This window comes from Oncorhynchus gorbuscha, linkage group LG05 (assembly GCF_021184085.1).
Source record: "Oncorhynchus gorbuscha isolate QuinsamMale2020 ecotype Even-year linkage group LG05, OgorEven_v1.0, whole genome shotgun sequence".
Classification (NCBI taxonomy): domain Eukaryota; kingdom Metazoa; phylum Chordata; class Actinopteri; order Salmoniformes; family Salmonidae; genus Oncorhynchus; species Oncorhynchus gorbuscha.
This window is the reverse complement of record NC_060177.1, coordinates 27356240-27373832: the sequence shown is the minus strand read 5'-3', so window position 1 is coordinate 27373832 and position 17593 is coordinate 27356240. Positions and strand designations below refer to the sequence as shown.

Below are 17593 nucleotides of genomic sequence, written 5' to 3'. Positions count from 1 at the left end.
AATGTATAGTGCGTAACCCAATAAAATAGATCAAATGCATGCATATTTTTATGCACTGTGATCTGCTCCCCTAATAAGATTTAGATAGGGGGGGGGGAGTATATGTGAGTAGCAAGCTACGATACTATACGCTGTTTACTCATGTACGTTTTCTGGAGCCTCGCCATATACATCCGGAAGGCTAATTTTGACTGACTGCACGAATAGAAGAGGCTGTAGGCCTATGTGTTTTGGATAAAATGATATTCGAACTTTAACAATCATCTAACGTTAATTTAGAATGTAAGATACATCTGGGTTGATTTGTTGTTTCGGATTTAAGCTAGATTGACACCTTTTGATGATAAGAAACAACTGTACGAGGCTACATGGTTCACAATTATTTCAAAGTTGTTATTGTTACTGATGTTTATATTAAAATCCAATGTTTTACATTGTTTTAGCTCATTCTTAAAGTGGTGCATATCTATTTCAATTAAGTGTTATGCGTTAACTCGAATTCATTTTTTTCCAAATAATAAACATAAATGCAATATGCTGTAGATCTATCTACAGGACAAAACGTGGTCTTGTAACTTCTGTATTATGTGCAGCTGTGCTGAACATTGTATACTTTTCCTATACTACACCTACTTATAAATATGTCCTGCATTTTTCTACTGTACTTTTAAATACAATCACGTGTAGCACCAGATATTGCATACCATACAATCCTTTCCATGCAGTACATTTCTTTGTACTTTTTGTTGTTGTTGTTTGTTTATTAACAGTATTTTGCAGTGTCTTCTCCCCTTTCCTCAATGTCAATTAGCCTTTCCCTCATCTATTGTGCTCATGTTGAAACTTACCCATGTTATCCTCATGAAGTGGATGGTTTGTTGTAGCCTACTGTACTAAGTCTAATCCTGATATATGGGACTTCCCTGTTTTTTATGTCTAAATAGTCCACTTTGTGTTATGCATGTTTTTATTAGAACCTGTAAAGCCAGACATCCAGTGGTAATTTGAGTTGTTGGTTTATGGTTGGCTATTGATGTCTTCCTCACTTCCTCTCCCAGCCCAGCATGTCACAGGAGAGTGGTCTGGGGGGTGTCTATCCTCAGGCAGGCACGGCAGGAGGAATGAAGCTGGAGGCTGTCATGGAGCAGCTGCAGCGCCAGCAGCAGGCCAGGCTGGAGATGGAGTGCAAAGAGAGGCGGCTCCGCGAGGCCCACATCATGTATGCCCAGCAGGTAGCAGCGCAGCAGGCCATCCTGGCTGCGGCCCGGGCCTCTGGAGCTGGCTTCATGGGCAAGGCCCTGGTTGGAGGTGCAGGGATACCCAGAGGAGGCCCACTGTCCCGGGTCTCCAACCAGAGCAGTGTGGACTCCGAGAGAGAGGATGAGGAGGACAGAGGCCGGGATTCAGGGGATGATGAGGAGATGATGGATGGAGACGAGGGGAGTGAGGAGGAAGAGGGAGGGGCTAGTGGTCTTGAGTACCTCCGCAAGCAGACACTGGCTCTACAACAGGGTGCCTCCCACCTCCCAGCGCATCCATTTGGCAGTTACTCTACCTCAGGCCCCCAGCAGGTGCCATTGCCACCTGTCAGGGTGAAGCAGGAGCCTGACGAGAGCCGCTCTCCTGCAGGGCCCCATTCTGCCACCTCCCCCAATGGGCAGGCTGACTGGAATAGCTTTGAGGATCAGTTCAAACAGGTAAGGCCACCTTGGCTTACCGCCATTCTACTCTCCTTATAAATGTATGTCAGTTCTCTTTTCTTAGCTATATTCTCAAAATCCAATCCGAATGTAATTTTATGTCTGCCCTTGACATTAAAGAATAGATTTGTCCAGATGAAGAAAGAAGCCACATTTTATTGAATATTTCTCCTCGGCAGCTAATCTGGTATCCAAAGTTGTACCATCTCTTCCCCAAACACAGTGAGTCAACACAAAGCTGTATAATGAAAATACAAATGTCCTCCTTGGTAAGTAAGCGTCATATCGGGGGAAAACCTTTCGCTATTTTCCAGTCTCCTGTTGTGTCTGATTTGTTTCTGCCCTCTCCTGCTGTGAGCGGGTGGGTTAATCTTAGCTTCGACACAGACCTCTCAGCCAGTATCTTTGTGAGACACTTACAATCACTGGGGAGGGCTGAGCCGCTCTATGGCTTTTGTGGCCAAAAATCCTAGAAGTGTGCACTGGCAGAGAGCCAGGCATTTTTTTTCGCTCTCACTCACTGCGCTCTCTCTCTCTCTCTCTCTCTCTCGCACTCAGTGATTTCTCTCTTGTGCTCTCCTGGCAGACATGCAGCACACGGGGTGAGAAGGTAGAGGTATCCTAAGGCACAGTAGTGGTGCTACCCATCTGAAGGGTTTCAGCACTGTGCCAAGTGTACTTTTTCCATTGAAGGTAAATATTTCCTCACCGCTTTGTCACGGCGCGACAGAATGCAGAGTGGAATCCAAGCTATCCTTCATGGTTGAGTCAGCACTAGGGAAGTAGCATGTGTTGTGTAACAGCCCACCAATGGTTGATATAAAAAGCCATGTTGCAGTGGAGTTGACAGATGTAGGAGGCAGAACAGATCTATTGCTGTGACTGACCGTTGCATTGCGTGTGCTGCACTATCATTTTCCAAGGATGTCATTACTGTCTATTTAAAGGGGAAATGGCTTTGGGACTGTCACTCCGTCTATTTCCAAATTTAGCTCCACAGGAGTGATGGTGGAAGGGGAAGTAAATAAATGACAGCAGATTGAGCCCTGGATTAGAGGCAGGCAGGCAGCAGCAGTGCTATGGTTGGAGTAGGCTACAGTTATCACAAAGAACAGACGGACAGGATAGAGGGTGTAGTAGACTTCTAGCTACCACATTATTAGATCACAGTGGAAACAACCTGAATGAAAAAGAGTTTGACCACATTGTTATGTGACTGTGGACAAAACAATGTGTCATTGGCGGCAGTAGGTTAGAGGTGGTCGACATGTCTCTGTTTAGGCCAGTTGTCAGACAGCCACCAGTGATCAGAGCAGGAGAGGTGTCGCAGAGCCCTGGCCTGGCTATCTGTGGCGTGGTTCTTTTATTAGGAGAGGGGATTGAGCCTGGGGGGGTTGGAGAGGCATTGTCAAACGAGAATTGGTCTGCGCTTTTTTTGTTTCCTCTCTTTTCTCTTTCCTGTCATTATGTCACAGCTCTGCAGTATTTAACGGCTGCTCATCTCTTGTGGCAGTTTTAGGTTGCACTGCTGAAGGGGGACCTTTTTGATGGTATTGTCTTCAAGAGGCTGGAGGGAAGCCCCAGCAAATGCCACAAATACCATTCTCTGGAGGGAGTGTTGATTAATATTTTCAAAAGCAATGGCACACCATAATCTGGGTGTCACAATAGTTTGAACTAGCCTATTATATTAATTTATATTAAGGTTATTAAAAAACAAATAGAACAACCTACCACTGATTTGATATTATGCAATTGTTATATTAGCCAAGAATGGGAAAAGGGGATACCTAGTTAGTTTTACAACCTAATGCATTCAACTGAATGTCTTCTAAGTGTTTCCCAACTCCAGTTCTCCAGAACCCCCAACAGCACACATTTGTATTGTAGCCCTGGACAAGCACACCTGGTTCAACTTGTCAATTAATCATCAATTCCTCAATGACTTGAATTAGGTGAGTTTGTCTGGGGTTACAACAAAAATGTGTGCCGTTGGGGGTACAGGAGTTGGGAAACACTGCTCTACGACAGCACTCTGTGTCAAAGGTGCATGGTGTAAAAATCGGGGGTGGAGAGTTTGTGTTTTCTGTCATTGACTCATGTGTCGTGACCTCGCCCTTGCCCTAAACAGCAGAGTAAATAATTGTCAAACGAGAGGATGGACAAAAGCATTGCGTGGAGTGTTGGCCGGGGTGTTATTGGGCCTGGGCAGATCACTCTCTTTCCCCCCGGTCTGGGCTCCGCTGTAGGCCCACTAATTGACCTCTCGTATCCCTCTCCTCATGATAATCTCCCAGTGATTAATAGAGTAATAATCACGCCTGTGGACCGTGCCCTGGTGTGTCGGGCAGTGATAGCTAACTCCCTCCCTAGCAGCTCCATACTGGAGGGGTTGAGCTGAGCATTTTCTAATGATACAACTTGTGGTAGTGGTAGACTAGAGGTAGTTTTGGTTTCGCTGGTTTATCTGCCGTTTCTTCATGTTTACATCTTTGATGTTCCTTTTTTTTCTGGTGTCAAGGGAGACCTGATCAACAAAAGTTAGACTGGGGCTTCATTTGCATTGTAGTGATGACCGAGTCAGGGAGCGCTAAGCTGGGTCTAGGAGGGAGTGCTGGGAAGACCACTGGGAATGTGAGAAATGGTTTCTTTGCACTGTGACATGGTTTCTCAGAGCCTCTCTCTCGTCGCATCATTAAACTCCAAGCACTGCTGGTTTCTACTGCTGGCTGCTGCTAGTTACTGGCCAGGCATTAAAACATGTCTGTTGAATGCATGCTGTTGCATAATTCAGCTGTCGCCCCAGCTACGCATCAGTCAGGAAACGAGGAGCTGGCTGCACAGCTGCAGCTGCCTGCGATGCGATCGATGGAGGTTGTGGGAGCTGCTTTTAGAGCAGGGAGGAGGGGGTGAATGTTAAGCCTCGTTTATGGCGGACATATTTAGCAGATGTATTCCACTATGCATTTTGACAATGAAATGTGGATCAAATGCAGCCTGATGCATCTGCCCAGGAGAGTGCTGGGAAGACCACTTGAAATGTGTTTTTTTGCACGGTGACATGGCTTCAGTTCTCAGAGATGGAGGCTGTGGTTGGAATCATGGGGCCTCTCTCCCTCCTTGCCTAGTCTGTGATACAGTACAGGTGTACGGCATCAGTATGACCTTGTTAAAGGCTTCACAATGTTGCCTTGTTTGTATTCACTATCCAATGCCACTTACTACCTGTTTTTCAATGATGTTGTATACTTGTTCAGTTTGAACCCTCCCATCTCCTTTGTTTAGCAACATCCTGTTTGTTTTCTCCTATTGACAGCTACTACTGGGGATCTGTAGCTATTATAAGCCAGATTCTTGCCGTGTTTAGTTAAGTGAACACAGTCTGCTTTTAGTTTATTTTCCTACCTGCCACAGGCTAGAGTTCTTATCACACAGCCTTTTTTAAACAACAGAATTTCCAGGCCTAGATAATTCTTCACATCTATTTATAGAACCATTGTGCAACATCTATTTGTTGTACAGTTGAAAGCATAAAAAACACACACACACACACACACACACACACACACACACACACACACACACACACACACACACACACACACACACACACACACACACACACACACACACACACACACACACACACACACACACACACACACACACAACGGTGTCTCATTAGTTCTACACAGGTTTTCTAATGGTTGTGTTTAAAGACTGGTTGAATAAATATAGCCTAGTCCTGTTGTAGAATGTTTGTACAGTCTTTTGTCCACTCAGATGACTCAGGTGAATGTCTCTTGTGGAGCTGGCAATACAGTAACTAACTTTACATTTTTCATTTCTGGTGTTCCATTGAGACTGAATCGTTGGTTACATAAGATCCATTAATTTTTTTGTGGACCATCGAGATTGCCAATGTGCTGGAGTTTCTTTTCAATTCAGAATACAGGAACTAACAGAATAAGAACCGATCAAGAACACACATCCTATGATCTGGGCTTTCTTGATGTGTCCTAATGTGATTCATGTGATTGATAGGCTGAGCGCTAAGGGGTTAACATTGCCTAATTTGGCCTGTTAATTTCAGAGCTTGTCTTAAAACAGATTAGACTGCTCAAGGCCTCCATGATTCCAGCTTTAGTTTTAGTTTGTGGTGGACAACTACCCGGTGAGATTGTGGCTGGAGCCAGGATTTATGATAATACAGTTTGAGAAGTTTATGATTATATACATTAGGATATCCGTAGTTTATGTTGCTCTTGTGTTAGGCTGATTTAAGATGTGGCTTTAACAGTGTGTTTGAACTAAGTGTCCTTGTATACATTTCTATTTTCATGCTTCAGGCAGTCCACATTAATGAATTATGTATGTTGATGTTTTTCTTGTGTATTTTAATCCAGTCTTTATTTTCATAACCTGGGTTTCAATGATGGAGCATTTCTAACTCTTTAAACAGACTCGGCGCTGTGTTTATACGTTTGCTTCACATGGTGCCTTGCGTCTGTACTGGGATTTTCTGTCTGTTTGTGGCCCAGTGCTTTGTGGGCCATCGTTGTGCCTCATTAACAAAGGGCCCTGGCTGGGTGGTTTGGGTGTAGGAGGCAACACGCGATTAGCACCGACTCCACCATTCTAATAGCATTCTTTCCATCAGAGAGTAGTCTGTACTAAATGTAACTGTGCCAGTTTGACTTGGTATAGAAACCAATACCGAACCTATTTAGGTGTCAGATTTACAGAGATTTAGAAGGGAGACGTGAGCCTGAGTAATCTTGTGAGATGATGGAACCATGGGGCTATGGGAAGGCTCCTTTGTGGGAGTTTGCTTGCGGTGTCCTGCTCCTAACAGTCAAGTGTGGAATATTCCGCTAACCTAGAAATAGAGGTAGAGAGATGAAGGGGGAGACGTTGTGGAGGGGTGGGGTCAGGGGGATATTGGTCTGTCTCAACATTGCACTGCCCCACCCAAAGGAAACATTCCAGACGGAATTAAAGAGTTAACTGTTCAAACAGTGAGCATTCTCATTGTGGCTCCTACAAGAGGCTGGGGGGGTGGGGTAGCGTATCTGAGCTGTTCTGTCAGGGCCGTGATTGGTGATCTTTTAATTTATTTTAGTCATTGTCACAGGGGCTGTAAAAGAAAAAGGAGCGGGAGGGGAGGGCTGGTGCAGGGAAAGACACTTATTTTATTTATCTCCGTCTCAAAGGGCACACCTGCTGCTGCTGGGAGAGAGCCCTCCCGGGGAGGCTGGGCTGGTCTGGTCTGGTCTGGGGGAACCAATATGGCTCCTCTCCACTTCTCTCTCAGACAGACAGACTGACAATGCTGTGCTAAAGATGTGCACCAGCTGACCTGACCAGAGCTTGGCCCACTCAACCTCAGCTTTATTGGCAGTGATGAGTCTACCGACCATGGATTGGCATAGCGATTTTTGTCTGAGGCTACAGGGAAGAAAGGAGTTGTTGAATTTCAAGATCCGTGCTCTTGATTGCAGCTCCAGCACTATGGCCACATGAACCAAAAAGAGGCCAAATATTATTAAAGATGGTGTTTTCTGCCACCATATGTAATAATAATAATTTGGTGGGTGTTTTTATATTTGTCCTATTTTATACATCTACAAGTAGGGCGGGGCGATATGGCCTTAAAATCATACACAATTCCAAAATGATTTGTTGAAAAATCATGGGCATTAATATGGGAAGGCTTTCCACTAGGTTTTTGAACATTGCTGCGGGGACTTACTTCCATTCAGTCATGAGCATTAGTGAGGTTGGACACTGATGTTCGGCAATTAGGTCTGGCTCGCAGTCCGCTTTCCAATTCATCCCAAAGGTGTTTGATGGGGTTGAGGTCAGAGCTCTGTACAGGCCAGTCAAGTTCTTCCACACCGATCTCGAAACCATTTCTGTGTGAACCTTGCTTTGTGCATGGGGGCATTGTCATGCTGAAACAGGAAAGGGCCTTCCCCAAACTAGCCCGAACCATTAAAAAAATAGCCCCAGCATTAATCCTCCTCCACCAAACATTACAGTTGGCACTATGCATTGGGGCAGGTAGCATTCTTCTGGCATCTGCCAAACCCAGATTAGTCCGTCGGACTGCCAGATTGGGAAGTGTGATTCATCACTCTAGAGAACGCGTTTCCACTGCTCCAGAGTCCGAAGGCGGCCAGCTTTACACCACTTCAGCCGATACTTTGCATTGCACATGGTGATTTAAAGCTTGTGTGGGGCTGCTCGGACACGGACACCCATTTCATGAAGCTCCCAACGAACAGTTCTTGTGTTGACGTTACTTCCAGAGGCAGTTTGGAGCTCTGTAGTGAGTGCTGCCCTCGGTGGTCCCGTTCTGTGAGCTTTTGTGGCCTACCACATCACGGCTGAGCTCTTGTTGCTCCTAGACGTTTCCACTTCACAATAACAGCATTTACAGTTGACCAGGGCAGGTCAAGCAGGACAGAAATTTGACCAACTGGAAAGATGGCATCCTATAACGGTGCCATGTTGAAGTCACTGAGCTCTTCAGTGCGGGCCATTCTACTGCCAATGTCTATCTATGGAGATTGCATGGCTGTGTGCCCGATTTTCTACACCTGTCACCAATGTGTGTTGCTGAAATAACCAAATCCACTAGTTGGAAGGGTCCACATACATGTAGTGTATCCCAATTGAATTTTTTAAAATGTATGGGTGATTTAATTATATATCTCGATTAATACAATACATCTCGATTAATAAAAACAATTCTCTAAAGAAACTGTATTGTACAATTTAAAGGTAAAATATGCTGCATTTCAAACAGTCAGCAATAAGCTATTGAATTCACCGCTTGTGAAATTATACCTAGGCTTTCCACAACCACAAGACCCACTAATAATTTAATTATTGTTCATTTAAGATATGAACACACCCTTCTGTCTGTCTCTGTTTGAACAGCCTGTCCATTTTGTTCAGATGTTGAAGTCAAGCAGCCTATTTTTTTTTTTCTCTCAGAATGAGAACAAGTTGCACATATGTAAAACAGCAACTAGACAGCTAGTATAAGTCTTTGTCTGAAATGCTCCTAGCGGTACGTGGTAGCGCAATGCCACACGTGACAAACTGAGCATTACATTTCCAGAGTCAATGTTCATTGATACAACCACAATGTGAGGAGTTGCGATATGAAAATGGGTATAATTTAGAAAAGGTTAGCTTCCCATTTTATTACGGTAAAATATTGTCGCAATGTGTTTCGGTGTCCGTATGAGTGATTCTGTTGGACCAAACCTCAAATGCAAATAACGAGTTGAAACTGCTTGTCAGAGAGGAAGAAGTGATCTCTCATCTTTGTTGTTAGTGGCAGGGGGAGGAGCTTGGTGTGTATGTGTGTAAATGGGAAGACAACGTGAGAACAAGTGGCCATAAACACGCATAATAAATAAATTACCTAGATTCTTAATTCGATATATTGCCCAGCCCTATGTACAAGTGTGTATTAATATTCATGTGTGAATTGGAAATGTGTTTTTCGCATATCCCAACTGAGTCACCTTCAGAGTTGGGTCACAGCCACCCCCCCCTCCCGTCAGGGATTCAAACTAGCAACCTTTCGGTTAGTGGCCTATCGCTCAAACCACTAGACTACCTGCCGCCCTAACCTCAGTGATGTTTCAAATGTACGTTCTTGATAATGACAATAAGAGTATGGCTTGCTTAAATCTGATCTCTATTTCGTATCTGTTGCAATGCTGAGCACAAAGTTTACCAAGGCAAAAGTTCTCACATATTAAATGCAAATGGCACATGCCCTTAGGGCTATCACCCCCCCCCCCCCCCCACACACACACACAATCGACCTGGAGGATTTGACTTCCTTCGCCCTTATTGGAAAGCTACTGATGGCTGGTGTAATCTGATCAGTCAGCAGCAACCGCAAGCCCCGCTCCCTATTTCCCTCTCCCCCCTCTTCTCTATTGCGCACCCTTTTTTTCTCCCTCTCTCTTCATCCTCAATGACCATATCCTTCCCACTATGACATATCTCAACACCTGCTCTTTAATGAAGCCCCCTATGCACAGACAGATGAGAGGAAATGGTCGAGTGAAACAAAGGCCTCCACCATGGCTGCAGCCAGGGAACAGAGCCAAGCTGAGCTCCGATGTCACAGCAGAGCCTCGTCATTAAACTTAACATTTCTATCTCCGTCTAGAAGTGAGTGAATTCTCCCTAACACCACTGACTATTTAGTATCCGTAGCATGTCTTTAGAACAGACCGGAGGGAAGGGTGGGTCGGGTCTGAGTTTAATCCTGGCGTGTCGAAACCGGGCTGCGCTCCCTATTGAAAGCACAGTGTGGAGGTGAGGAGTGAAAGGCGTTTCGCTATTGTTAGTGGCCGTCTCCGAACCCTGGCGGTGGTTTGGCTCAGGTCCAGGCCAGTGGCAGGCGGGCCCTGAGTTGCTAGATGACCCACTGTGTCAGAGGCCCTGGGTAAACAACACTGCAGCAGCAGCGCAGCTGACTGGAGCCTGGCACCCAGCCAGGCAGAGGAGCAGGAGGTGTGTAGGAGGGAGGCTTTCCTTTCACTGCTGCCTTTCTCTCCGCCCACCTCACCGCAGTCCACCCCCTGCTCTAACGGCATGTGCAGACGACCTGCCTGCCAACCTCCTGTGTAGCGTACAGTATATTACAGCGCAAGTGTGTGGCCAGGTTGTTAATCTGCCAAGTCTTCACAATACAGGCCTCCGTGTAATCGCCCCCGCTTGTCAGCACCAGTCTCTTGCAGAGGAGGGAGAGAGAGAGAATTTGCCACTCGTTTGTAGTGGTAAACGAACCAATGTCTGCTTTGCTGTGCCAGCTGATGTTTTCACACATTCGGAAATCTGAGAATTTTCACCATGTCGAGTCGTGTTTCACCCTATTTCTGAACTAAAAGACAGTTCAATATTGCGTTCTCAGTGTTGTTGTGAAGCAGTGAAACTTGTATTTTAGAGACATTTCACTTGCAAATCAGGCACATGGGATAGATTGGACTTGCGAAGGTCTTTCTTGAGGCTCGTCTTTCTAGGCTCATGTTTCTCAACTAAAACAACCCTACTCCCAACTTTGAAATCAAGCAAACTACTTTGGTCTGATGTCCATATCAGTCAGAATATGGTGAACAGTTCCTGGCTCTAGAGATTCAGATTATATTAAATGTGAGATATAGAAATGGGGGTTTGATAGATTATGAAATACAACCTGTGATTATTTTTTGCTGATCTAGTTAGTAGACAATCACATTCTCAATAGAACTATGAACCATGTCAACTGGAGTCGATCATTTCAAAAGCCGTGTTGGTAAATGATTTAAAAGGCTGGTCCAAAAATGTTAATTATTAACCTCAAGCCTTTGAAGAGAAAGAGTTGGGACTGCATTGAATGGTAAAGATTATGTTCAGTATAAAATGGAGGATACTGTGGTATACCTGATAAGGTATGGAATGAGTAGGAAGATAAGAACATCAACTGAAAAAAAAGAGCCTTTGCAAGTTTTGGATCCCATGCAGATTTCAGAAATCAGACATTTGCATGGATCTAAATGTGAGGACTGTGGAGGCTGTTGTCTTTCCTCACCTGAATTAGCCTAGATTGGTCCACCATCTGGTCAAACAAAAGACATCCAGTCAGACCTGCCTGACTCAAATAAATGTGTTTTAATCCTCCACGAACAATTAACCTAGAATGGTTGACGTGACTAACGTGACTCACAGCGCAGGGAGAACTGTGACCACACTGGTCTGGAAAGGAGGGGAACTTACATGAAACGAATGGAATTCAATGGAAAAGGCTTTGAGAATATAAAGGTTGCGGTACACTCAGTGCACCGTTGACGTTTTAGAGATGTGCTTGTTTTTGAAAAATAATAGGAATTTCACATGAACAGTGGATACCAAAATGTATCTCTATCTTACCTCAATTTTTTTTATGTCCTCTGGATTCGAAAAGAAAAATGACGAGTTCAACAACGGTGGGCCTGACAGTTAGCCTTAATTATCGCACCGCACCTAGCCTAGTTTACACAATGCTTTTTTCCAGAATTTTCTCTGGCCTACATTGATTTTGTCACCCTAATTTTGGCCATCCTACAAGGGTAAAAACCAATAATGAATTATGATAGAGAGATTAGGTTTGGACGATTGGTTTTTATTTGCTTAATATGAAGAAAGTACAACATTTCAGGAGCATTTTTGTCAAACTTGTTTAACTGCATTACTCAAATGTTGAAAGTGTCAGTTTATCGTTCTGTACGCTTTATAGCATCAATATAGTAAATGTCAGTGGGTTGTTTACTCTTATGATTTAACTGCTAAATAAATAGTTATTTCCTTATTTAGCAGGAAGTCTATTTTTGAACCACCCAGTAGAGTATGTGAAAGGAAGGCCTGGGAAATGATTCCTGCCACCAAAGCCCTAGACTGTTCTTTGCTTCTTCACGGCAAGCGGTACCGAAGCAACAAGTCTGACACCAACGGCTCCTGAACAGCATCTATATCCTCAAGCCTTAAGACTGCTAAATAGCTAACAAAGTGGCGTCTCCGGCTTTTTGCTTTGACCCTCTATGCACACTCAACACACTCATTCACACGGACACTCCAACACACTCCAATGCTTACTACTTACAAGCCCAATAATCTAGAGAAATATTTTGTTTTAAATAGAGAAAAATAATAACAAGGAATAAATACACAGTGGAACACGGGATACCAGTGCAGAGTCGATTTTGCAGGGGTACTAGGTAATTGAGGTTGGTAGATGTATACAGTGCCTTTGGAAAGTATTCAGACCCCTTGGCTTTTCCCACATTTTGTAGTTTGTCTTATTCTAAAATTGATTACGTAGTTCCCCCCCCCCCTCAATCTACAAACAATACCGCATAATGACAGCTAACTTTTAAAAATAAATGAACACATTTATAAAAATAACACGTCACATTTCCGTAAGTATTCAGACCTTTTACTTAGTGCTTTGTAGAAGAACCTTTGTCAGCGATGACAGCAGGGGTGGGCAACTCCAGACCTCGAGTGCCTGATTGGTGTAACTTTTTCTCCATCCTTAGCAAATACAGCTGATTATTCAAATTGCATTCTAAACTGAAGATCATGATTTGGTGATTATTGGAGTCGGGTGTGTTAGCTGGAGCAAAACTGTGACACCAATCAGGCTCTCGAGGACTGGAATTGCCCACCCCTGGATTACAGCCTCGAGTCTTCTTGGGTATAAACCAGCCTAGTCACGGACCAGCATACCTTGCTCCCAGGCAGACTAAATAACTTTTTTGCCCGCTTTGAGGACAATACAGTGCCACTGACACGGCCTGCAACCAAAACATGCGGACTCTCCTTCACTGCAGCCGAGGTGAGTAAAACATTTAAACGTGTTAACCCTCGCAAGGCTGCAGGCCCAGACGGCATCCCCAGCCGCGCCCTCAGAGCATGCGCAGACCAGCTGGCTGGTGTGTTTACGGACATATTCAATCAATCCCTATCCCAGTCTGCTGTTCCCACATGGTTCAAGAGGGCCACCATTGTTCCTGTTCCCAAGAAAGCTAAGATAACTGAGCTAAACGACTACCGCCCCGTAGCACTCACTTCCGTCATCATGAAGTGCTTTGAGAGACTAGTCAAGGACCATATCACCTCCACCCTACCTGACACCCTAGACCCACTCCAATTTGCTTACCACCCAAATAGGTCCACAGACGATGCAATCTCAACCACACTGCACACTGCCCTAACCCATCTGGACAAGAGGAATACCTATGTGAGAATGCTGTTCGACTACAGCTCGGCATTTAACACCATAGTACCCTCCAAACTCATCATCAAGCTCGAGACCCTGGGTCTCGACCCCGCCCTGTGCAACTGGGTACTGGACTTCCTGACGGGCCGCCCCCAGGTGGTGTAGGTAACAACATCTCCACCCCACTGATCCTCAACACTGGGGCCCCACAAGGGTGCGTTCTGAGCCCTCTCCTGTACTCCCTGTTCACCCACGACTGTGTGGCCATGCACGCCTCCAACTCAATCATCAAGTTTGCGGACGACACAACAGTGGTAGGCTTGATTACCAACAACTACGAGACAGCCTACAGGGAGGAGGTGAGGGCCCTCGGAGTGTGGTGTCAGGAAAATAACCTCACACTCAACGTCAACAAAACTAAGGAGATGATTGTGGACTTCAGGAAACAGCAGAGGGAACACCCCCCTATCCACATCGATGGAACAGTAGTGGAGAGGGTAGTAAGTTTTATGTTCCTCGGCGTACACATCACAGACAAACTGAATTGGTCCACTCACACAGACAGCATCGTGAAGAAGGCGCAGCAGCGCCTCTTCAACCTCAGGAGGCTGAAGAAATTTGGCTTGTCACCAAAAGCACTCACAAACTTCTACAGATGCACAATCGAGAGCATCCTGTCAGGCTGTATCACCGCCTGGTACGGCAACTGCTCCGCCCACAACCGTAAGGCTCTCCAGAGGGTAGTGAGGTCTGCACAACACATCACCGGGGGCAAACTACCTGCCCTCCAGGACACCAACACCACCCGATGTCACAGGAAGGCCATAAAGATCATCAAGGACAACAACCACCCGAGCCACTGCCTGTTCACCCCGCTATTGTCCAGAAGGTGAGGTCAGTACAGGTGCATCAAAGCTGGGACCGAGAGACTGAAAAACAGCTTCTATCTCAAGGCCATCAGACTGTTAAACAGCCACCACTAACATTGAGTGGCTGCTGCCAACACACTGACTCAACTCCAGCCACTTTAATAATGGGAATTGATGGGAATTGATGTAAAATGTATCACTAGCCACTTTAAGCAATGCTACTTAATATAATGTTTACATACCCTACATTATTTATCTCATATGTATACGTATATACTGTAGTCTATATCATCTACTGCATCTTTATGTAATACATGTATCACTAGCCACTAAACTATGCCACTTTGTTTACATACTCGTCTCATATGTATATACTGTACTCGATACCATCTACTGCATCTTGCCTATGCCGTTCTGTACCATCACTCATTCATATCTTTATGTACATATTCTTTATCCCTCTACACTTATGTGTATAAGGTAGTAGTTTTGGAATTGTTAGGTTAGATTACTCGCTGGTTATTACTGCATTGTCGGAACTAGAAGCACAAGCATTTCGCTACACTCGCATTAACATCTGCTAACCATGTGTATGTGACAAATAAAATTTTATTTGATTTGTATAATGCTACAAGCTTGGCACACCTGCATTTAGGGAGTTTCTCGCAATCTTCTCTGTAGATCCTCTCAAGCTCTGTCAGGTTGGATGGGGAGCATTGCTGCACAGCTATTTTCAGGTCTCTCCAGAGATGTTCAATCGGGTTCAAGTCCGGGCTCTGGCTGGGCCACTCAAGGACATTCAGAGACTTGTCCCGAAGCCACTCCTGCGTTGTCTTGGCTGTGTGCTTAGGATCGTTGTCCTGTTGGAAGGTGAACCTTCGCCCCAGTCTGGAACTGAGCGCTCTTGAGCAGGTTTTCATCAAGGATCTCTCTGTACTTTGCTCCATTCATCTTTGCCTCAATCCTGACAAGCCTCCCAGTCCCTGAAAAATATCCCCACAGCAAGATGCTGCCACCACCATGCTTCACCGTAGGGATGGTGGCAAGTTTCCTCCAGACATGACGCTTGGCATTCACACCAAAGAGTTCAATCTTGGTTTCATCAGACCAGAGAATCTTGTTTCTCATGGTCTGAGAGTCTTTAGGTGCCATTTGGCAAACTCATAGTGGGCTGTCATGCCTTTTTATTAAGGAGTGGCTTCTGTCTGGCCACTCTACCGTAAAGGCCTAATTGGTGGTGTTCTGCAGAGATGATTGTCCTTCTGGAAGGTTCTCTGATCTCCACAGAGGAACTCTAGAGCTCTGTCAGAGTTACCATCGGGTTCTTGGTCACCTACCCGACCAAGGCCCTTCTCCCCCGATTGCTCAGTTTTGGCCAGACGACCAGTTCTAGGAAGAGTCTTGGGGTTTCCAAACTTCTTTTCATTTTCAGTATGATGGAGGCCACTGTGCTCTTGGGGACCTTCAATGCTGCAGAAATGTTTTGGTCCTGTCTCGGAGCTCTACGGACTATTCCTTCGACCTCATGGCTTGGTTTTGTGCTCTGATAGGCACTGGCAACCTGTGGGACCTTATATAGATAGGTGTGTCCCTTTCCAAATCATGTCCAATCAGTTGAATTCACCAATCAAGTTGTAGGAACATCTCAATGATGATCAATGGAAATAGGATGCACCTGAGCTCAATTTTGAGGCTCATAGCAAAGGGTCTGAATGATTATGTAAGTAACGTATTTCTTTTTTTGTTTTTAATACATTTGCAAATGTCCAGAAACCTTGTTTTCACTTTGTCATTATGGGGTATTGTGTGTAGACTGCTGAGGAAATTGTTTTATTTAATACATTTTAGAATAAAATTAACAAAAATGTGGAAAAAGTCAAAGGGGTCTGAATAGTTTCCGAAGGCACTGTATTTAGGAATAAAGTGACTAGGCAATAAACGGTTCCAGCAGCGTATGTGATTTATTTAACAAGGCAAGTCAGTTAAAAACAAATTTACAATGACTGCTTACCGGGGAACAGTGAGCTAACTGCCTTGTTCAGGGGCAGAATGACAGATTTTTACCTTGTCAGCTCTGGGATTCAATCCAGCAACCTTTTGGTTACTGGCCCAATGCTCTAACCACTAGGCTACCTGCCGCCCCGATAAGTCAAGAGTTGATGTAAAAAGGGTCAATATAGATAGATACCCGTATTGCAAGAATCAAGTTTTTTTTGTGATACCCTTATGTCTCAACTCCTGAAATTGTGTGAAGAGCAGACTACCAAAACGGGAGAGTCAATGAACATTGATTCTGGAAAATAAATGCTCAGTTTCTGTTTTGAGCTGCATTGGGGTACCACTAGCTGCATTTTAGCCAAAGACTGTTATACTAGCTGTCTAATCTGTGTTTTATAAATGTGAAATGAGCATAAAAATCTATTATACAAGGAATTGGCAACTTTTCTCATTCGGAGAAATAAGGTAGGCCACTTGATTTTCATCATCTGAACCAAGTGGACAGGCTAGCATGCTGTTCAAACCATTAGAGATGGACTGAAGATTATGTCCATACCAATTACACTGTTCTACCTTGTTAGCTAGCAAATAGATTACAAGTTGGCAAAACTTGAAGTATAAAAATGAGCTTATGTCCTCACTAGCATGTGGGTTTGTGCTTGAGAGACTGAAAGCCCGATCAGTGATTATTGCAAAAAAAAGCATGTTAAACTATTTTGAGTCAATAAATAATGATTTGGTCTTATAATTGTGGAAGTCTTGTATTTAGCCTATGCTCTGTATCATTTCACAACCCCTGAATTCATTCGATTATTGCTGACTGTTTTGTAATGCAGTGTATTTTACAACAAAGCTTATTTCGAGAACAGGTTACGAAATCAAGATCTATATTGTGAATCGCCCATAACTTTTAGAAAACAATGGAGACATGATTTTTATTCCATATCGCCCAGCCTTACTTGGGTGGTTGCAGTCTTTGACAATTTGTACGGCTTTCCTCTGACACGGCCTGGTACAGAGGTCCTGGATGACCGGGAGCTTGGCCTAAGTAATTTACTTGGCCGTACATACTACTCTCTGTATCGCCTTGCCGTTAAATGCCAAGCAGTTACCATACCAAGCGGTGATGCAGCCAGTCAAGATGCTCTCAATGGTGCAGCTGTAGAATGTTTTTGAGGATCTGAGGGCACATATCCATGCCACAGCTGTGGTTGAACAGAGAGTACAGGAGGAGACTGAGCATGCACCCCTGAGGG

At 44.6% G+C, this 17593-nt stretch overlaps 1 protein-coding gene across 3 annotated transcripts in view; it reads left to right on the top strand.

The window, feature by feature from the left end:
* The window catches only part of LOC124035771 (AT-rich interactive domain-containing protein 3B-like), a 67850-nt gene that overhangs the window by 1373 nt on the left and 48884 nt on the right, over positions 1-17593 (top strand). For all 3 annotated transcript variants that reach the window (XM_046349445.1, XM_046349446.1, XM_046349444.1), the window contains exon 2: positions 1059-1697. In XM_046349445.1, the coding sequence (XP_046205401.1) occupies positions 1059-1697 (639 nt within the window). The remainder of the gene's footprint in view (positions 1-1058; positions 1698-17593) is intronic.